This window comes from Trichosurus vulpecula, chromosome 8, assembly GCF_011100635.1.
Source record: "Trichosurus vulpecula isolate mTriVul1 chromosome 8, mTriVul1.pri, whole genome shotgun sequence".
Lineage (NCBI taxonomy): Eukaryota > Metazoa > Chordata > Mammalia > Diprotodontia > Phalangeridae > Trichosurus > Trichosurus vulpecula.
Window position 1 is genome coordinate 265,746,680 of NC_050580.1, and position 23,578 is coordinate 265,770,257.

Here is a 23,578-nt window from a genome sequence, read left to right on the forward strand (position 1 = left end):
AATCTGTTTAATATATCTAGTCTATGCATATTATGATTGATTTAGGAAAGAATGTTTTAAATTTTAAAGTTCTAAGACATACAAAAATAGTACAGTCTAATAAAGACAGTGATGAACTTGGAATCTAGGTTTTATATTTGGTTATAAGTTCTCTTCCTAGTTCTATAGAGTATCCTTTATAAAAAATAATTTGATTGTACTTTCTCCCACTTGATCAGAGAAGTTCTAAGCAGCTAAATTAGTAGTTACTTAAGCTATTCAGGCCATGTCTGTTCAGTAATACCAGGTTCTGATCGTTGGTTGAGCAGGGCTGTAAGTGGCTAGACCCTTTCCTGTCAAGCAGAGAAATTGGGGAGCCAGGTGACAAGAAAGATACATCTTCCACACTGTTGCCAAAATAATTTCTGTGACCCAAATCTGACCATGTTGTTCCCTTGCTTAAAAGCTTTGAGCAGCTTCTTTTTGCCTAGGGATGTAACACAAACTTAGCTTGCTGTTTAAAGCCATGCATAACCTCCTTCTGAGCTTTATAGCAATTATATGTATGTATGTGTGTTTATTATGTATATATCTTTTTTAATTTTTAAAAATTAGAAAAAAAATCAAAGTGATTGGTTCCTTAAATTTCTGTCATAAGAAACAAGTTCAAATTGTGAATGTAAGCTTTTTTTTTTTTTTTAAATAATTACAACCATTCTTCTGGTAGTTTAGTGTTCTAGTAACATTTGTGGCATTTATATCAGACCAAATGCTATGTCCTTTTGTTAAAAGGCATAAAAATACAAAGGTATTTTAAGACATGGGAGTTTGCTATGATAATTGTTTTTTTTTAAATAAATACATATATACATAAATATATGTATATAACAACTACGTTTGAACTTTCTAAAATTTCCAGTTGAGTAAGGAAAAAAAAACCGGAGTACATAGCATCCAATCTGACTTGTATAATAGTACACAGTGATAAAGGGAGATTCCATTGGATAGGTTTCAGATGCCAACACTCCATTGGAATTTGCTTGCAGTTGAATTAATGGCATTTCCCTTATTAATAGCATAATAATGAATTTGTCAGGCAAAAGTGCAGATTCACTGAGAATAACTGTCTAGTTAAATCATCAGTTTTTCAATCTGTGCCTTTTTTACAGATTCATGACCTTGCCCTCAGTATTATGCACACACACACACACACACACACGCACGCACGCACGCACGTGCACACGCGCTCGCACCTGCGTGTGCTTGTGTATCTATATCGTTTCCCAATCTTTGAAACAAAGAGTTTGGCTTAATCTGGTATGCCCAAAGTACACCTGGCCTGTGTGTTCTGTACTCACCAGTTCTCACTGTTCTTCACAAGCTGAAAGATTTTACTCTTCTCCTTATACAATTTGCTCATGGGAAGGTCAAAGACAGATGTGTTTTCTGGCTGACTTGTTACGTTCTGGATAGGTTCTCTTATCACTTTGAATTCGGCATAAAGTAACTTATATTAAACAAGGCAGCTGCCATTTTTTCTTCAGTTACTATCGTAGATAGCTGTGTTACTGCAAAGGCAGAAGGGAACAGAAGCTTTTATGAGCTGAGTTTTGAAAGAGTCTAGGGATACTGTGAGGTGCTGTGAGGTAGGACTCCCTTCCAGACATGGGGGTAGCCTTTGCAAAATTGCAGGGACAGGTTGGTGGGGCAGGAAGGGGTGCGGAGGGGTGGGGGAAATGGTAGAGTGTCATGTAAGGAAAAATAAGAAGGCAAATTATTTTAGTCCAATAGAGTATGTGAAGTGAGGGAATGAAGTCTCCTGTAAATACCAAACAGATTGTATTTGATCCTAGAGGTAAGAGGGAGCCACCCATTTCCTATAAGGACTATATTAGGGCTTGAATAGATAGATATTTTGAAAGCCTTAACTTTTAGCATAAAAAAAACATGTGACAGTTATATGAATTGTACTTTTACATTTTGTCTTCAGAATTCTGAAACTGGGGGAATGTGCGGGTTAGATGAATAAAGCTTCAACTTAACTGCCAGTCTTTTTGTCACATCAGTATAGCTAATAATGCAATTATTACAGATAATGAACTGGTCCAAAAGCGTTCCGTCCCTGTTCAGAGTCTTTCTAGCGGCTAAGAGAGGCGTATAAAGTGAACACCTTCCTGCTTCGTGTGGTTGTCACTTACCACATCATCCTTTCTTGAGGAAAAGCATTTTAGATGGTACACACTTAATGAGATGTTCATGGAATTTATCAGCTTCGACATCTGGGATTACTGCCACTGAAATATTATAAACCTCCTAAAAAAATTTTTTTTCCCTTTTTTTTTGTCTTTATCAAGAGGATTTTTAAAAAACATTTTCAGAGAGGTGTTAGGTAGCTAAAAGTAAATTCAGTTTACTTTTTTCAGGTTTTATAGTCAACTCTAACGGTTTCCTCTTGCTTCAGGTTTTTGAAGCACTGTAGTAGCTTATACTTTTACTAGTCTTCCTATACTTTCTCCCCTCCCCTCCCCACCTCACCCCTACCCACTCTACAGTCTAGTGACCCTAACCTCTTTGTTCTTCCTCTCACATGACACTCTGCCTCCTTATCTCCCTTCAAATCTTGGTCAAAGTCCCATCTTCTACTGGCAACTTTTCTCAGTCCTCCGTATGATCTTTGTGCCTTCCTTCTGAGATCATCTCCAATTTATTCCATGTATTTCTTTTCTTAGTTGTTTGCTTTTCTTTGTACCCGCAACTTAGCACAGTGCCTGGCACATAGGAGGCACTTAATGCTAGTTGTCTGGCACAGTTGTACCATTTTCTGCACTCCTTAAAACAGAAAACAGATTCTCTTGTTATAAAAATTACCAGCTGTTGCTAAGGTTTTGTTTTTTTTTTAAAAGCCAGTTGAATTCTGACTATTAGCAACTGCAAAGATTCTGAGCCATAAAATTCAGTGTTTAGGGCCTAATGACCCTAATGTTATGTTAGTGTTCTTGGAGTTATTAAATTTGGGCGATCATACCTTTACGTTAAAAGGTCTGTAGTAGGCGTCAGTAAACACCATTTTAATGTTGGCAAGAGTGATGAGGTGGTAGTGTGTTTGTATTGTCAAATGTCGTATTTTTCCTAACCCAAGAAATGTTTGGGAAGCAACTATAATTGTTGGTCCAAGACTAGAATCATTTCCAGATGGTTGTCTTTGTTCTTCGTATAGAATGGCAGGTGTCATACAGGGGCTTGAATGTGATTGGTTGTTCAGATAGGTTTGGGGTTAAATACTATTGTATACAAAGAATAAATGATATTGAATAAAAGTAAATAAGGAAAAAAGAACACTACCACATCTAAATTCTCATAAGATAAAGAGTATAAGATCCTACTGAATGGCTAAAAAATTTAGTGAGAGATATAAAGAATGATCCGCTCTCTATAAAGTGGATTTGAGAATACGAAAAGACAAAAACAAAAAGTGGACGTGAAAGAATTCTGGCTTTAGAGTCCAGAGATCTGAATTCAGTTCTCTGCTCAGCTCCTGAGTACTTGAGTGACCTTGGGAAAGTCATTTGACCTATGTGACCACTGGGCTTGATGGCCTCTAAAGTCTTTTATAGTTCAGAATCTATTATTCTCTGACTTCACAGCTTGAAATATTTAGTGGAACATCTTAATAAAGCAGTGAATTCTGTGAGAAATAGAATGGTCAAGTAAAAGCAAAGTCAGAGCTGACAAAATCCTCCAGTGGATGTGACCGCATCAGTTTGGGTGGCCCATGCATTTATGCAGAATGTAGTATATCCTGTGTGACTGTTGACTCTGTCTTCTGAGGTTTCACCACACATGGTCCCTCAAACACGCTTGAGTTATCCTTACTTTCTCCTGACATTGTGAGAATACTAGTGAAACACTCTTGACTCTCCCCCCTTACCCTTGCCATATGCACAACCTGTCTTCTCTTAGAACACTTGAAGAGAACCTTTAAGATATCCCTTTGGTCTGCTGAATCAACTGCTTTTTCATAATCAACAAACACAGTTGGATGTTGTATTTTCTAAAGCTTTAGTCAGTTGTGAAATTGTAAGATGTACTGGACTTAAAAACATTTTTATTGATCTATTTTGTTTTTCCATTTTCCATGTGTATTTTTTCCCTTTTCCCCCTTTCTGAGAGTCATTTGCTATAACCAAGAACTTTTTTCAAAAATAAGAAAAAAATTAGCAAATGCAAGACAAAAAAGAATGCAATCATATCAGCAAATAGAGATAGTTTTGTCTCTATGCCTTCAGTTTCTTTCTCTTGTTTTCTAGCTGTTGCTAGCATTTCTAGTCATATAAAAAATAGTGGAGGCAGGGCTTCTTTGCCTTACTCATATACGTGTGTGTATGTGTGTGTGTGTGTGTGTGTGTGTGTGTGTGTATGTCATATATATGTGCATGTATGTATGTATGTGTGTATGTATGTATGTGTGTATGTATGCAAAATGGGGGGGGGGTATCACAACCTGCTATGCACCAGAATATGCCACCAAAACTGAGAACACAGATGAAATAGAGGATTAACTTCAAAAATATGAAATACCCAAACTTAACAATACTAAAAGGCTTAAAAAATACAGTTTCAGAGAAGGAAATAGAACTAGATGCCAAGGAATTACCACAGAAAGAAGCAAACTCTGGGGCGGAGCCAAGATGGCGCCTGGAAAGCAGGGACTAGCTTAAGCTCTCCCCCAAATCCCTCCAAACACCTTCAAAAAATGGCTCTAAACAAATTCTAGAGCTGCAGAAGCAGTGAAATAGCAGGGGGAAGCGGGTCTCCAGCTCAGGAAAGCCTGGATGGTCACTGGGAAGGGTCTATCGCACGGTGCTGAGAGCGAAGGGCAGCCCAACGTGGGCCGCCCTGGGACAGACCAGACCTGGAATCAGCCAGCTGGAACAGGCCTTGGGGCCATGAAACACTGAGCTGTGGCAGTTACTAGACTTCTCGACCCACAAATGCCAAAGAGCAGGTTAGGGAGAAACTGCGGAATCAAGTTCAGAGTGGTCTGGCTGCCAGCTCTGGGGGTGGAGGAGGTGGTGCAGCCGTGGTGCTACCAGCAGCAGGGAGCTCCTGAGGCTGCTTCCAGAGCTCCAGTGTCCTCCTCTTCCCAAGTCCCTGCCTCACACAGTGGGAGGAATCTACCAGTGGATTAGAGCGGGAGTGCAAGGAGCGCTTTGTGGGCACAAAGGCAGATTCTCTTGCAGTGCCCTGCTTAGATCTGTACTGCGGTCCTGGTTGGCAGTTCTTGGGGGAGGAGGAGCGCTGCTGTGACAGAGCCTGGGGTGACAGAGCAGAAGTAGCTCTGAAAACAGCAGTTCTTGGACCCTAATGCTTGGGACAAAGTACTCTTTACTCTACAAGCAGTCATACCCCGACAAAAAACTCGAGGGTCAAGTAGTTGGCTGGGAACATGAACAGGCAGCAAAAACGGACTCAGATTCAGTCTCAGACTTTGGAATCTTTCTTTGGTGACAGAAGATCAACACATATAGCCAGAAGAAGTCAACAAAGTCAAAGAGCCTACATTAAAAGCCTCCAAGAAAAACATGAACTGGTCTCAGGCCATGGAAGAGCTCAAAAAGGATTTGGAAAAGCAAGTAACAGAAGTAGAAGAAAAATTGGGAAGAGAAATGAGAGTGATGCAAGAAAACCATGAAAAACAAGTGAATGACTTGCTAAAGGAGACCCCAAAAAATACTGAAGAAAATAACACCTTAAAGAATAGACTAACCCAAATGTCAAAAGAGCTCCAAAAAGCCAATGAAGAGAAGAATGTCTTGAAAGGCAGAATTAGCCAAATGGAAAAGGAGGTCCAAAAGACCACTGAAGAAAATACCACCTTAAAAGTTAGATTGGAGCAAGTAGAAGCTAGTGACTTCATGAGAAACCAAGATATTATAAAATAGAACCAAAGGAATGAAAAAATGGAAGAGAATGTGAAATATCTCATTGGAAAAACCACTGACCTGGAAAATAGATCCAGGAGAGATAATTTAAGGATTATTGGGCTACCTGAAAGCCATGATCAAAAAAAGAACCTAGACATCATCTTTCAAGAAATTATCAAGGAAAACTGCCCTGATACTCTAGAACGAGAGGGTAAAATAGAAATTGAAAGACTCCAACAATCACCTCTTGAAAAAGATCCCAAACAGAAAACTCCTAGGAATATTGTCACCAATTCCAGAGTTTCCAGGTCAAGGAGGAAATACTGCAAGCAGCCAGAAAGAAACAGTTTGAATATTGTGGAAACACAATCAGGGTAACACAAGATCTAACAGCTTCTACATTAAGGAATCCAAGGGTTTAGAATATGATATTCTGGAGGTCAAGGGAGCTAGGATTAAAAGCAAGAATCACCTACCCAGCAAAACTGAGTATAACGCTGAACTGTTATGTTTACGTAAGTTCCTGCATGGAAAGATGATGTGTGCAATTCAGGAGACCTTTCTCAGTATTAGGGGAGTTAAGGGGAATACAGACAGATGGCACAGGATGAGGTGAATATGAAGGGGTGATATCTAAAAAAATGAAATAAATTTAAGGAATGAGAGAGGGAGAAAGGGAGAGATAGAATGGGGTAAATTATCTCACATAAAAGTGGCAAGAAAAACCAGTTCTGTTGGAACAGAAGAGACGCAGCAGGTGAGGGGGAATGAGTGAGTCATACTCTCATCAGATCCAGTTTGAGGAGGGAGTAACATACACACTCAATTGGGTATCTCGCTCCATAGGAAAGTAAGGGGAAGAGGATATAAAAGGGGGGATGATAGAAGGGAGGGCAGATAGGGGGAGGAGGTAATCAAAAGCAAACACCTTTGAAAAGGGACAGGATCAAGGGAGAAAATTGAATAAAGGGGGGCAGGATAGGATGGAAGGAAATATAGTTAGCCTTTCACAACATGAGCATCCTGGAAGGGTTTTACATAATGATATATGTGTGATCTATGTTGAATTGCTTGCCTTCCTAGGGAGGGTGGGTGGAAAGGGAAGAGGGGAGAGAATTTGGAACTGAAAGTTTTAAAAGCCGATGCTTAAAAAAATTTTTTTTTGCATGCAGCTGGGAAACAAGATATATAGAGAATGGGGCATAGAAATCTATCCTGCCCTACAAGAAAGTAAGGGGAAAGGGGATTGGGAAGGGAGGAGTGGGGTGAAAGAAGGGAGGGCTGACTGGGGAGCAAGGCAATCAGAATATACGCCATCTTGGAATGGGGGGGAGGGTAGAAATGGGGAGAAAATTTGTAACTCAAAATCTTGTGGAAATCAATGTTGAAAACTAAATAGACTGCAGCAGTGTATCCAAGAAATCATTCAGTATGACTGAATTGGATTTAAAACTGGGGTGCTCAGTTGGTTCAACATTGAGAATATAATTAACCATATTAAAAACTAAAACATCTAAAACCATGGAATTTTATGGAATATCTCCATAAATGCTGAAAAAGCCTTTATTAGAATATAACACTAAAACACTTTTTAAAAATTATACTAAAAAAACTTACCATGAATAGGCATAGGGGGATCTTATTTTAATGACAAAAGCTATCTACCTAAAATCAAAGGCAAGTATTATATGCAATGGGGAAACTACTAGAAGCTTTCCTAAAAAATTCAGGTTCATTTTTGAATACGCTTGCAAAAAACTCCTTGTTCACTTCTAATGCCCTCATTGAGTATTCTCTCATCTCATGTAGATGATTCATAAAGATTTCTTGTCATTGGAACAGTAAACATGTAGATCAGCGGTTGTTCCTGTTTTCTGAGTTGCCTTAAAAACACAACAGAATAAAATTTAAATGCTATTGTGTGAGGACTTGAGAATACCTCCAAATTGAAACAAGTTCTGCAAGATGACTTGAGATTTGTCTACCAGAAAAATATGAATAAAAAGATTCCCAATTCCATATTCTTAGAAGTTTTACTCCAAAACTGTGTAGCTGCTGAAAAGAGAATGCAGAGTATGACTTGGCAGAATCCATAGGAGGCTGTCAGTGAGGAACTAACTTGAACTTGTTCAGAAACTTTCAGAAATCCAGAGTTTCAGGATCAGGGAGAATCTCACAGGCATCCAGAAAGGATCTGTTGTTGAGGACTAATCACTTCCCCTACAATGATATCTTCAGATAATGTACTTAAGTCAAGTAAGTAAGAAGTAAAACTTTCAAAACTAACACTTCATTTGTTAACTTCTAATGTGAAATCCTTAATTAGCAAATACTTGGTTATTTTTTGTATACTTTTATTAGAAAATCAAGGACTGTGATATTTAAATACATTTTTGGGTACAAAATGTTTCTTTCCATAAAACATTTAGAATTTACACATTGATTTTTAGAAACCATCTTTGATCATCACCCCCCCCATTTAACAAATGGGGAAACTGAGGCCCCGATAGAAACAAGTTGCCTTAATTCACACTGCTGGCAGCAAAGCAGTATTGTCCTGTACATGTTATTTGAAAGCACAATTCCTGGCACATAACAGGTATTTGATGTGTATTTGTTGATTAAATGATAGTTAAATCTTTCTTTAAGATTTGGCATTATTTCATTTGCATTACTATTTTCAGTACTATATCAGTAATTAAGGTGGGGCCTTTTTTTTTTTTACTGTTTTCTCTTTTAGAATGCTAAAGTAATCAAGTGCCTTTGATTAAGTCTTGCTAGGTGCTAAGCCCCAGGCCCACACCCTTTTGCTGATTAGGCTTAAGCCTTTTGGGCCCTAAGAAGGGTATATGTAAACTCAGAGGTTAGCACTTTGCTTGTGACTCTCACTCAGTGGAAAAGTGTTGGTGTGGAGACTCTGGGTAGCTGCTGGAGCCCCCCCACCCCACCCTCCAGCTTTGAAGAAAACCCGGATATTGGTGCTTCTCTGGTAACTGTATGTTGTGATTTTGTCAGGCAGAAATATGTCTGTTGATTCATGTTTATTTGCTCTGTTTATATAATGTATATTTGTTATTTCTATTTATATTTGCTCTTAAGTTCAGGGGGCTGGCTTTTCCCCTTGAACTAAGTGAATGATATATGTATGTTTGATTAAAGTGAGATTGATAACCCCTTAAAGTTGCTTTCTTTAGAAAAGCAGATCAAAGAACTTGTGCTGGCAGCCCTCCTGTGTGCTGGTATTGTTGGGCTTACACCTCAGCAGCAGCTGCTAGCCTCGTTGTTGTTACAAGTACTTAAAAAAATCTAAATCATTTTTATTATATGTATCATTGAATGTTTTTCTTTTTGATACCAGACCTTACTGATCTGTATTAACATGTATTCTGATGTTTTTCCCCAGAAAGATGTGTCTCTTCATCACTTATGTCATTAATTTGATTTTCTAGTTGTTCATTGGCTCTTCTTTTAAAGTAGCCGTAGCATAATATGGCCTCCTAGTAGATTTTGAAAGATTTTGTTGTTAGGTATGACATAATATAACACTGTAAAAGAGCTTTGCTCAATGGGAGCCAAGATGACAGATTAGCATATAGAAGCACAGCTGACCTTTCCTGATAACACCTCCAGACACATCTAGAAAATGCATCAGACTAGGATCTGATTAGGATAGCTAAGAAAATGAGTGAGTCATTTTTCCAGTCCAGGTCTGCCTAATGATGCTGAACAATAGCACGTGTGTGGACACTGGAGAAGGGGTTTAGATAGAAAAGACCATGTGGAGCACAGTGTAGGAACCAAAAGAGCGATGAGGCTCTGTGCCAGGGTAAGAAGAGGTCCTAGAACAATTCTGGAGGCAGAGATGAAGTAGGGGATGGGTAGCTTTGTGTAGGATGCAAGAATAGGTGCCAACTGAGAGATCTCTTGCTCACTCACTAGTTCTGGGTCACAGATTTCAGGATGGACTAAGAAGGTGGCATTCCAGGATGAAGAATTGTCATAATCCCAATCTGTGTACCAAGTAAGGAGAGAGTTCAGAAGTAACCAGCAGCTGTGTGGTTCTTAGGCCAGGAGCCAAGTTGAGGGAGAGCTTAGTTTTATCCTCTAGCTCTAAGTCCTGTAGCGCAGTAACCAAGGCAAGAAAATCAATCCAAAAAGGAGCCTGCAGTAGCTGTTAGTGGCTGAGTCCATTAGTAGTCTACTGGCACTACAACTGGGGGTAAGCCATATCCCTGTTAGGGCACACCTAAAGCCTAGTTTCAGTCAGGAGGGCAGAAGTCAAACTTTGCCTTGCATCAGACTGGGGCCATTGAAAACCTGCAAGTCCCTAGCTTTAACTGTCTCTGAGATGATGGAATAAGATAATGCTCAGTACTCTGAGGGAGCAGCGGTAGAACCTACCCAAACATTCTCCCCAAAAGTGTGCAGAGCCGAGCCCAAAGTCAGGAAGTAGGCTGGAAGAATGAGCAAGCAAGCAAACAAAAATGATCCTACCATAAAAAGCTATTGTCCTGACCGAGATGCTCACTCAATAAGAGAATGACTGAATCGATCACAAGCAAAGCTCCAAAGAAAAACACAGCTTGGACACAAGCTCAGCTGGAATTTTTGAAAGAGATGAAGCAAGAATTTAAAACAAGAACGTTTAAAATATTTTTATAAATGAAATGAAAGCACTGGAGGGAAAAAATGGACAAAGAAATGCAAGGTTGGAAGGAAGAATTAGAGAATTAACAGCTTGGTACAAGTGATAAAAAATCTTGTTCAGGTGTTGAATTTCATGAATGGAGCAAATGGAAGATAATGACTCCTTGAGGCAAGAAGAAATCTTAAAGTGAAAAGACTGGAAAAAAAATGTAAAATTTCTGTTATCACAAATAACTGACATGGGAAACAGATCGAGGAGGAAAAAAAATTTAAGAATCATTGGACTAACCAGAAGCAATAACAAAAAAAAAGAAAAACCTAGACATCATATTTCAAGAAATCATAAAAGAAAACTGACTATCCATATCTCTTAGAACTAGAAGGCAAGGTAGAGAAAGAAAGAGTACCTCAAAGAAACCCCCAAATGAAAACTCCTAGGAACATTGTAGCCATAATCCAGAGATTCCAGGTCAAAGAAAAAAAAAATAAGAATAAAGTCAAGTATTGAGGAGCCCTAATCAGAACTACATATGATTTAGTAGCCGCCACTACAGTGAAAGAGTAGAGAGCTTGGAATATGGCATTCCAGAAAGTAAAGGATATAGAAAGTTAAAGACTAATTTACTTGCAAAATTGAGTCTCATCTTATGGGGAGAAGTGGATTTTTAATGAAAAAGAAGACTTCTAAGAATTCCCACTTCAAAGAGCAAACAGTGTTGACTTGAGAAAAATAAGAAGGTAAACATGAGCAAACACTCATAGGGGACTGAACATGAATAAACTGCTTACATTCAAAAAGGAAGAGATGATACACGTGTCTCGTCAAAGTCTTCTTATCCTTGGGGATCATAAAGGTAGCCAAGATAAACCAAAGGGCTTAGATGTGGTTCTTTTTTATTTTGATGGTCCTAGAAGAAGAAAGGAAGCTTAGAGGAAACTGTCTTACAAGATCAAGGGGTGATAGCAGAATTCTATACAAAGAAGGAAGAAATGGAGCAGCAGGTGACAATAGATTTCATTCTTATCTGACCCAGTGAAAGGAAGGAAGAACAGGCGCATACATGCAGTTGGATATGGAAAAAGGAAATAGGATCTGAGAGAATATGGGGAATTAAAAGGAGGATAGATTAAGGGAGGAATTAATGGACTCTAAGAATGTACAGAAATTCTTATAGCAGGTTTTTTTTATTTTGCTTTCTTCATTTGAGTTTGTGGTATGGTTTTTTTCCCCCAGTGGCAAAGTCTTGGAAATTGAGAGGGGTGTTCACCAATTGGGGAATGGCTATACAAATTAACAATATATCAAAGTGATGGAATACTATGGTGCTATAAGAAATGATGAATTAGATGGCTATTCTGAGGTGGTGGCCTGTGCTCTGGTCTGTGAGTGATCTCGAGCGCTCCTTTCTGCCATATAACTACCAGGAGGACTCCCTCTCCATAGCCACCACAAGCTCTGCCACACCAGCACTCCTCAAAAAAAGAACCTTGATACACTAATACAAGAAATAATTAAAGAAAATTGTCCTGAAGCATTAGAACAAGAGGGGAAAGTAGAAATAGAAAAAGTCTACCCAGTACCATCTGAGAGAGATCCTACAAGGAAAACCCACAGGAATGTAAGTAAATTCTGCAACCCCCAGCTCAAGGATAAAATATGATGAACAATAAGAAAAAAGCAATTTAAATATGGCAGTGCCAGAATTAGAATCACACCAGACCTGGCAGTGGAGACGCTAAAAGACCGTAGTTCTTGGAACACTATACATCGAAGAGCAAAATAACTGGGGTTCTCACTGAGAATATCATGCTCTGCAAAGCTAAGCATAATCCTAGATGGGAAAAAAACGGACATTTAGTGGACTGTCAGACTTTCAGGCTTTTGTTAAAAAAACAACAACAACAACAACCTGAATTTAATAGAAGATTTGACATAGAAAGGCCAAAAGAAATGTAAAGTACATACCAAAGACTAATTACAGGAGACTCAGTTTACCTTTTTCGTGAGGAAATGTAAAATGTATGTCTAAGATTGTTATTAGTAATTGGGTAGTTCATAAGAAGGATTAGGGTAGATTTGAGTGTGATATGATTTTAAAAAGTAAAACCATTTAGAAACAGCTTTTAAAAAATAATTATCTTATACAAATGAGGTGTGAAAGGAAGAACCAACACAGGAATTAAATGGGGGGGAGGGCAGATAGTTCTGGAAACCTACTTTCTTTAGGAATGGGTTGAATGGAGAACAATACATACCTACACACACACACACATATACATATATATCTAGGAGAGTATAAATGTCTTCTAAATTGAGAAAGAAATAAAATGCTAAGGGGATGGGGGGAGAGGATAAGGGAAGCATTTTTAGAGTGGACATTGAAGTAGGTTAAAGGGGGGGTATAGAATGGTGTTTAGATTAATGGAAATTGGAGAATAAGAGAGGGGTCCTTGGAGGGGGTGTAGGTTAAGCAGCAGGAGGGCAAGGTAGTGGGTAGAAGTAAAGTAAAAGAATCAAGAGGGATGAGAAATAAGAGATATGCACACAGGTAAAATAAAGACCAGGAGGAGGATTTGTTAGGGAAAAAGTCACAGGTGTGGTAATTATGATCTTGGACAAAATTAAGACTAAAATCGATTTAATCAAAAGAGAAAAATAGGGAAATTGTACCGTGTATCGGCTATATTCATCAGTGTTGTTTTGGACTGTTTAAAACAGCCGGACGGTATAAGGTTGGATTATTGCTGTGTCGCAGGAAGTGATGAGTTGGTGTACTTGGAAAAATATGAAAAAGAGGTTATCCACCCTCAGAGAAAAAGGACAAATAAATATAATATATTCTTACGTGGATGTATGTGAATGTATATGTCTATATGTGAGTGTGATCATAGATATATCTAAGTATATATATGTGTGAGTTCATGTATGTACAGGCATATGTGTGTATATATGTATGTATATCTTTGTGTATGTGTCTGTATGTGTATGTACACACACATGTATATATGTGTGTGTATACACACACATGTATCCACGTGTAATTGCAGCCTTCAGGTAGGGGAAAGAAAGGAGAAAAAAGAACAAAGTAAAAAATGTACAGCAGAGAACAAAAGAAAACTTACAAGGAAGCAAAAGATGAACAGCTCTCAACACAATGTGTAACATTTATTATTTAGGCTTTCTTGAAATGGAAATTTATTGCTGTATATTTAGAATGCTCTTACATTCTGCTTTGCACACGGCAATTCTTTTTTTCCTTATCTTGTATTATTTTAGTTTTAGTTTTTAAATTTGTTTCTTTTTTCTTTTCTTATTTTGCATTTAATTTTAAAATAAAAAATTATAGAGAAAAAAGAGTACAATTGGCCAAATGGAAAAGAAATTACAAAAACTAATTGAGGAAAATAACACCTTAAAAGTTAGAAATGGACAAGTGGAAGCTAATGACTCTATGAGACATCAAGAATCAAACAAATTCAAAAGAATGAAAAAAATGGAAAAACATTAAAAATACCTCATGCGAAAAACAGTTGACCTGGAAAATAGATCCAGCAGAGACAATATCAGAATCATTGCACTACTTCAAAGCCCTAATCAAAAGGAGGATCCTGATGGCATCTTTCAAGAAATTATCAACAAAATCTGCCCTGATGTCCCAGAACCAGAGGGCAAAATAGGCATTAAAAGAATCCGCTAATACCTCAGGAAAGACTCCGAAGACCATTATAGCCAAATTTGAGAACTATCAGGTTAAGGAAAGAATACTACAGGTGGCCAGAAAGAAACAATTCAGATATTGGGGAGTCACAATCAGGATTACACAGGACTTAGCAGCGGCAACATTAAAGGATTGGAGGTCATGGAACATGGTACTCCAGAAGGCAAAAAATTCTTTCAGTAAATAAATGGAAGTTTACTTAAATTATGCCAAAAGGACTTAGGTCAGACATGAAAAGAAAACTCTATCTGAAAATACCGTGTTTTTTGGAGCAGTCTAAAGTGTTGGGCACTTAGAATCCCTTTCACTTAAAGCTGTTGAGGATAGGGATGGACTTGGCAGTATTTCTGCATGGGAAAGATGGTTTAATGTAGAAAGTTCTTGTCAGACAATGTGGGTTTGAGTCGTAGCTTTGCTACTGGCTATCTTTGTGACCTTATATAATTCACTTAATTTCTTGAGTCTCAGCTTTCTTATCTATGAAGTGGGGACAATACTTTCATTACCTCCCTCAAAGTGTTATTGTGAGGAACGCACTTTGTAAAGCATAAAATACTTATAAGTGATGTTTGTACCATTCTCGCTTTAGATGAAATCCCCATGGCATAGGTCAGTGATGTCTACAAGCCACATATTGACTTAGAAAGAAAACCACATGTAAACATTATGTTATATTGTATTTTTATTTATTTTGTTAAGTATTTCCCAGTTATATTTTAATTTGGCAGGCACTGAGTAGCGTTGTGTGTTTTTGATACCTCTGGTCTTAGGTGATCTCTGACATCATCTTCTAATTCAGTTTAACAACTATCAAGAACAGCTGTGTGTTAGGGGCTTTGTTATGTGTTCATTATATAGAAATGGAATAGTCTTTGTGCCCAGGCCCTATAATTTAATGATTCTCTATTTCTCTTCCAACTGCTATCTAATTATTCCCTTTTATGATTGGAGTTTTATTAATTGCCTGAAAATGTGTTCATTAAAAAAGCGTATTTTCCTTCTATTTTCAGTAAGTACTAAAGTCACTGAAAGCTTTCCAGAGGCCATTCCAATTGTCTTTTACACTGCTGTACATTTCTAAACATTTTCTTCTAATGACAGTAATAAGATTAAGAAACATTTGCATAGCACTTTTAAGGTTTGCAAAGCACTTTACAGATCTTTCATTTTGTCCTTACAACCACTCTTAGGAAATAGAAAATAAATCTTAGAAAAACTTTTAATCTGTAGGAATTTTCAGAGAAGTCTTTAATGAGTTGTGTTTTCTTTCTGTCTTTTCTGAATTGAGTAATCTTGGGAGAATGGCAAATGATGAACCACGACAACAAACAACAACAAAACCTTTTAACCTCCTGCTGAAATGATCCAGACTTCTTAGCACTTCATAATGTAATTTGTTTGTACCTAGTGAACTGCCAGTCTTTATTTTGTGGCGCCAGTGTCTTGGTTGCCCCAATGCCCACAAGCCAGGAAAATTGGATTCATAATATGAAAGGATTTTAGGTATTACATCCTGTTAAAAAAACATTTCTGTTGGTGTGTAATGAGTGTGAAGTGTCTGTTTTTCCAGTATTTTGGGTGATGTACAAAATGTTCCCAATTTCATAATGTAAACATTAAACATTACCTTTTCTGCCTTAATATGCAGATGACAGGTAAAAATTCTGTATTTTGTATCTTAGGTATCCAACATGTTTTGTTCTTTTTTTTAAGTAATGTTTCTTATAAAGTTTATATTTATTATATAGCTTTGTAGTTTTCATTTGATTGTAATCTACATCAGAAGACAATATGCCCTTTGAATTTTTTAAAATTTTCTTAAACAAAAGGATTTATTTGGAATGAGCCTTGTCACTACTTGTTTAATTTTTAGATTCAAAGCTGTATTTATTTTCATTATGCACTTACTTTCTTATTACAAATTCTACCTAATTAAGCTTTTAGAAGTTTTAGCTTATTTTATCCAAAATCTTACCTTATAAAAGGATGTAACCTGTAAGGGCAGGAGCTTGTAACCAAAGGTCCACAGATAGTGAGTCTGGAACATTAGATGGGGGGAAAAGTTACATATTTATTTTTACGAACCTCAAATTGAAATGTAACTTTTCTTTCAATGAGAAATGTGGATAAAAGAAAATATTCACAAAAGGTTTTTATCATTCTGCCAGTAAGAGGGTCTCTGGATATACCTTTTCAGGCATCCTTGAAAATTGTGCCCTACTGTGCTTCGCCTTGCTCAAAACCCTTTTGGAATGTTATATTCAGATAGGACTTTTGTAGGCTTTAGCATGTCTACAAAGAGGGGCAGCCAGGATGGTGAAGGGCCTTAAGTCCATTTCATATGAGGATATGTTGATTGAAGGGCCTGGGAATGTTTAGCATGGAGAATAAAAGACTCAAGGGAAGGATACTCTCTTAGAGTATTTGAAAGAAGTGAAAGGAGTTAGACTAGCCTTTTGGGGCCAGACTGTTGAACTAAGGGCATGGGAGGAAGTTGCAGTGAAGCTAATTTTGGCTTTCAGTAAGGGAAAAAATTTCCTAATAATTAGAGGTATATTCTAAAATGGAATGCCATTAGGGTGTTTTTCCTCAATGGATATCTTCAAGCAGAGGCTGCTTCAGTACTTACTGTGTGTATTTTTTTCAGTATGAATTAGGTTAGATGACTGCTGCCATCTAAAATTCTGTGACGTACACACAAAACATAGACGCATAGACACCTTCCCGTGAAAGAGAATATATGCTCTTTAAAATTAGGGACTGTTTTTATATTTGTATCTCTGTCTTGTAATTCAGTACCTTGCACGTTATAGGCACTTACTTAATGTTCATTGAATTGAACAATAATGAAATGTATCTTCCATTCTCCGTAGTTCCAGCCAGTAAGTCCTACCTTCGTTGCTGCCTCAGGCTACTCTTTCCGTTTTTGGTGTATTTTCTCGACCAACCCAGATAAAGAAAGTAATTATGATATAATTCAGAACCCTTTGTAATGAGGAATCTCAGTAATATGAATGGCAGATATCACTTATAATGGCCACTCATTTCCCTGCTAACAAGATTTAAATTCCTTTCTTCTTTAGACTTGATGAAAACAGGAAGAAACTTATTTTCTCAAACCTTTGATTTTAGGATTGATTGTACACAGAGGTTAGACATATCATTTAAGAGATTATGAGCATTCTTCACTCAGACTCTGTGAGAAAGAGGCACAAAACAAGACAATCTGACACTTGGGATGTCTTCACGAAAGCAGTTTTCATATATGTTCTGTAATTAGTAATGATGGGTGACATCATCATAGGCTGGTATGGAATACGGTCTGGGTAAATCCACACAATCTGGGCGCTCTCTTTCCTGTTGGCGTTTCCTTACTTTCTGCTGACACCTTTGTATCCATTACTGTGTACTCCATCTATGTTGATGATGCAGTAAAGTAATGGCTCATAATTAATTATCCTGAATAATCAAGAGAAAGCTGTCAGATTCATTATTATTAAGGCTAAGAAATAGGAAATACATTTTAAGAACATAAATCAAAAAGGATTTGAAAAAAAGCTGAGCACTCTGCAGGTTAACATGTCACCGGTGTAGAACACCAACATCTTCAACCATGCCAAAAACCTGAGAACATTGCTGTATTACATGGGAGATGATTAAATAATGAAATAACATATTTTGTGTTTCGCATGTTCAGACGACAGTTTTTATAATCAAGATTACTATTTTCCAGGATTTTCACTTAAATCGAGTTAATTTGGAAGAATCTTCAGGAGTAGAAAATTCTCCAGCTGGTGCTAGACCAAAGAGAAAAAACAAGAAGTCATATGATTTAACTGCAGTTGATAAGTTTTGGCAAAAACATAAAGGCAGGTAAGAAGGCCAAATTATCACATAGTGAGGATGATAGATGCTTTGATGAATCATCCTATAAAAATTATGTGAAGATTCTAGTGGTTTATCTTTAGTTACAACAGGTAATAAGATCTTTTTTTTCTTTGGAGCCCCATTTTTCCTTTGTTCCCAGTCTCAGGTCCTTTGATCTCTTTTCTGTAAGATCATTATCATCACATTAAATAAGTAACCCAAGGTCACACAGATAATAAATATTAGAGGTGAGATTGAAACACGGGTCTTTCCGTTCCAACACTTGTCCTTTTTTTTCCTCATGGCAGCAGTTCTTCAAACTGCAAGGCCTGGGACCAACCCACTTATAAAAGTGGTAAGAATTGTAAATAAAGGAGGGCTTGAAACTGGACAGTAATTGTGTGTGCGTGTGTGTGTGCGTGTGTGCGTGTGTGTGTGTGTGTATGTGTGTGTGTGTGTTTTACATATTAGGTTATGAGGACACCTTGAAATTGAGGCACTTTGTATCATAGGATCATATATTTAGAGCTGAAAATGATTTTAAGCATCGTCTAGCTGGTCCTAATGACCTCACTTTACAAATTAAGGAGACACCCAAAGTCATTCAGGCAGTAAATAGCAAAACTGGGATTTGAACCTATAAATTCAGTTCTATTTCCATTCCATTATGCTGCCTGTAGTAAGTAACTCTAATATAAAGTATCCTATTTAATAATGACTTCTGGCAAGATTGCTTTTAAGGAACAAAAAAACCTTTATTCTTTTAGTGAAACAAATAGTATTTTTTCACTCTATAAGCTTCACTCTTTAATAGTAATGTCAGAAATGTATTTTGTTTTCAGATGTGGGATGTCCTAGCAGATCTGAAGTTATGTATCATGTATATATGCATTTGATTTTCCCGTTGTCTTGTGGCTCCAATTTGACTCACATTTGTGTTAGAGGAGAAGCACAATTTTCTGTAGAGCATCTTTTCTTTTTTTGTCTGCTTTGATGGAAAGTAATTTCTGCCCCTTGAATGTTTTCTGTGTCCTCATGTAATATGGGTTTATAGGATATATTGTACTTCCGAAGTGTTTTATTATACATAAACTTTTCCCTGGCTTATATTTTGTCCTTCACTTAGAATGATGTTAAATCTCTAATATGTTTAAAATCTGTAATATGGTTCTTTATCAGTTTCATTTTAAAAATCATATTCTTTCAAAACACTTTAATCCATTTTCTTCCCTATAAATTAGAAAGATATAGCTTGTAATTCAAGAGAATCAAATTTTGCTAGCGAAGTAATTTGTGTAATTTCACATTGCCTAGTGTAGATAGGTTATTATACTGTTGTGATAAAGGCCGCCTTCATAACCTAGATCTTCTTAAGAATGGGATTTCCTGTGCTTTTCGGTGTTTATAGTATACCATTAAATTATGGTTACTTATATGCAGGCAGGTGCCAGAGAGTAGACACATTCCATCTGTTGAGAAAATTTAATACATATCAGTAGCATCTGAGGGTTTTAAGAGTGTACAATTGAAAGGGTTTAATTGCCTGGAACTTTTGACACTGTGTGTCATTTGGTGAGAATGCCAGGTGTATAATTTCATAAGTTATTTATTACATATAATGTTTTTGTACTGCTGGAATAGTTCTTTTATAGCTATGTCTGCTCCATAAGCTGTTGTTTTTCTCTCACTTTTTTTTTTAATTTTCTGCTTTCTTACAGTATTAAGCCAAAAGAAAATTTAATGATCAACTGAAAGTAGTAAAAATATAAATTTAAATTTTAATCTATATTGAAATACTATAATTAACTTGACATACATTTGCTCTTAAAAATAATTTTTATATATATTTGCAAATAATCTCAGGTATTTGATATATGTGATTATTTAAATAATATGCATTATATACAAATTGAAAAATAGTGTAACCTAATTACTCATGATAATAAGAATGCTACATTCCTTTGTCTTCTTACTAAATTAAATATGTATAAAGATGTTAGTAATGTTTTATTTCGTTAGTTCATCATGTGTAATATTGTTTTAGTCCTTTCCCAGAAGTTGCAGAATCTGTTCAACAAGAATTAGAATCCTACAGAGCCCAGGAAGATGAAGTAAAGCGGCTTAAAAGCATCATGGTAAGATTCTGTTTGTTACGTGAGCCATACTTAGGAAAAAGGCTTCCAGTAAAAGAAGGTTTTACATGTTTCCATGAGCTCCTTCTGTGTAGCCACAGTAAGTGTTCATCTCCTAAGACTTCATTTAGGAAAGTCATTTTACCCGACTTGGCACCCTTTTAATTTCAGCAAAAAAGAGCTAACAATTCCAACACTGCTTACCTTGCACTATAATTGTAGGGAAGGACTACGCACAGAAGTGATCTTTTTTTGTCGTGTGCCTATTCGGGTAACTTCTTTTGTTTCACCCTTTAGTATGATGTGAATCGGCTTGGTCAGTCGGGTTCTTCTAAACGCCAGATGTCGCACTGTTCAGTGATACTAAGACCTTACTTCACTTGGACAGTTAATATCATAAATTATAATTATTATAAATTTATTCTGTAATGATACCGTTGGGGAAGTAGTTTGACAGCAGCCATTGAGATTAATAACGGCGATAACAATGACAGCTTCAAGACTAGTTAGGATGATAGAATGCTCTAAGGGTTACAGAATACTGTATGCAAATATCTCATTTAATCCTCACAGCAACCCTAAGAGGTAGGTGTATTATTATCATCATTTTACAGATGAGGAAACTGGGGCAGACATTGATTAAGGGACTTGCCCAGGGTCTTACAGCTAATAAGTGTCTGAGGCTGGATTTGAACTCAGGTCTTCCTGATTCCAGGTACAGCACTCTATCCACTGCACCACCTAGCATTTATTGGAGGGTTGGGGGACTGGGGCCAAATGTACTATCTTGAGGGATCTATTAAATAAACTATCTTGGAAATTGAGTGTGTGTGTTGGGATTTTGTGGTTAATGGTATGGTTTTGTATTCTTTCCTAGGGATTAGAAGGAGAAGATGAAGGAGCTATAAGTATGCTTTCTGACAATACAGCCAAGCTAACCTCGGCTGTTAGGTAAGCGGGTGACAAAATCTATTTTTATTCAGTTCAGTTTAAACAAAGTTACAGTAATGGATAGTGCTTCCAATAATAGTAAATCTTCGACGATACGAAACCAAGTATTGTATCTAAAGAGCTTTTGGGGACATTTTCAAGTTGATTTTGTTTCTCTTGTTGACTGTCTCATAATACTCTTGAAGATTGTAATATAATTTATATAAAGCCATTTATAAACCTTAAACATAATTGTATAAATGCCATTTGTTTTTATGTTTTGTCTAAGGGCTTTGTTTTTTTCTCTATGGGTGTAACTTTCACCACTCCAGACTGCAGCCCTTCCAGATCGTAGTAAATGGTCTTGAAGTGTTGCTATGGCCCAAAAAATTAATCATCCGGCAGTCTAGTACTAGGCTTCTCACAACTTAGTCTGGCACCTAGAAAATATCATTTCGCAGAATTATATACATTCAGTGCTGTGATGGACTTCATGTGCCACCTGACCCGTTATACTGCAGTATTCACCAGTCCTACATTCATCTTGGTTCCCTTCCATCTTGGTGTAGAGCTTTCATGCTATAATGAGCCATCCAAGGCAGGACGTTTTCTCTTAGTTGAATAAATCCAAGCTATCTATATATTCTGAATAATTAGAATATTATTATTATTACTGTGTTTCATGCTATGAAAAAATCCCCGCACTTTTAGTTTTGCTGTTGAGACAAAGAACTAAAAGCCAGGGCACGATAGTTTTAATTAGGAAAGGAAAATGAGGGTCAGGCTGTGGCCTAAGGGCTGTCATATGTCCTACAACCTAGAAAGGGAAGAGGGACAGGAAAAAAGCACCAAAGATAAACCAATCCCAGTTTAAAATTTTACTTATAGCTTTCTCTGCCTTTATTATTTTTTATCTCTGGCACAGTTATGTTGAAGAATAACCTTGGAGAGAGTAGAGGGGAATAAAGATACCCTGAACAGTAAAGAATCTAATACAGGTACAAATATGTGGCATAAAGATGAGAAGAAAGGCTCTTTCAGCAACAAATAGTGCTAAAAAGCATATTTCCAGTTAAACAAAAAGACAATTATGGAAAGAAGCCCATGAATAAAATTTTGGAAAATTTTGATTTTTGGTGATAAAAAAGAGAATATATAAATGTCAGATTTGGGTGGCACCTTTGTAAAAATATGCTAGGGGATTAAAAAAATTCATAAATGCACAAAAAAATGTGTGTTAAGTACTCTTTGCTGACCACAATACGATAAAAATTGTGGTCAATAAAGGGCATTTCAAGAAAGAATTCAAACCTAAATAGAGACTAAATAATAAAATCCTAAAGAAAATTTGGATCAAAGGACAAATTGTAAAACCTACCATCAAAGAAAATAATAGTAAGGGAATGTACCATAACTTGTGGAATGCAGCAAAAGCACTAGAGGAAAATTTATATCTCTCAATATTTTCTTTAGCCAGAGTGAGTTAACTGATCACTCAGTTGGATATGCGACTAAAAGCACTAGAAAAGCAACATTTTAAACAATTAAACCAACTAAATGCAGAATGAGAATAGTAAAAATCGAGGAAGAGATCATCAGAATTGAAAAAATATAAAAATTTAATTTGATAAATATAACAAGGAACTTAAAAAACCAATAAGGTGGAAATACCATTAACTAATTTGATAGAAATAAAAGATGAAAACCAAATTACTATACTTAAAAGGAAAAGAGGAGGAATCACAACAGTAGAGTAAATAACTAAAAACTTTTCCGCAGTCGTATTTCAGCAAAACTAATGAATGAAGTGGATGAATTTGTAAAAATATACAAACTTAGATTAACAGAACGATAAGTAGAGAATTTTAAAAACCCAGTCTCAGAAAAATAAATTGACCCACTTACAAAAGAAACCTGAAAGAAAAATTTTGTAGGGCTAGTCAGATTTCTGAGTGAATTATTTCAAGCATCTGAAGAGCAATTAAACTAGTATTTCACAAATTGTTAACAAAAGCAGACAACTCAAGTGTCACACTAAAACTCCTTTGTTGAGAAAAATACAGTCCTGATAAAAAGATAACTAAAATCAGGAAAATTGTAGACTGATATCTCTTATGAAAATTAATTCAGAAAATACTGAGTGAGGTATAGAGACCGTAGCAATATTTTTAAAACAGATTTTCACTACCATCAAGTTGTATTTATGCCAACAGTGCACAGTTGGTTGAATGTTAGGAAAACTATAAATACAATAAACCATATTGATAACAAAAACAATGAAAATCATAGTGTATTAATAGAAGTATAAAAGGCTTTTGAGAAAATATATTTTAAAAACATTAGAAAGCATAGGGATAAACAAACCCTTTCTTAATATTGT

General features: G+C 36.5%; 1 protein-coding gene across 3 annotated transcripts in view; it reads left to right on the forward strand.

The window, feature by feature from the left end:
- The window catches only part of SCFD1 (sec1 family domain containing 1), a 118,224-nt gene that overhangs the window by 37,673 nt on the left and 56,973 nt on the right, over nt 1-23,578 (forward strand). For all 3 annotated transcript variants that reach the window (XM_036735083.1, XM_036735085.1, XM_036735084.1), the window contains 3 exons: nt 18,003-18,142; nt 20,181-20,271; nt 21,146-21,219. In XM_036735083.1, coding sequence (XP_036590978.1) covers nt 18,003-18,142; nt 20,181-20,271; nt 21,146-21,219 — 305 coding nt within the window. The remainder of the gene's footprint in view (nt 1-18,002; nt 18,143-20,180; nt 20,272-21,145; nt 21,220-23,578) is intronic.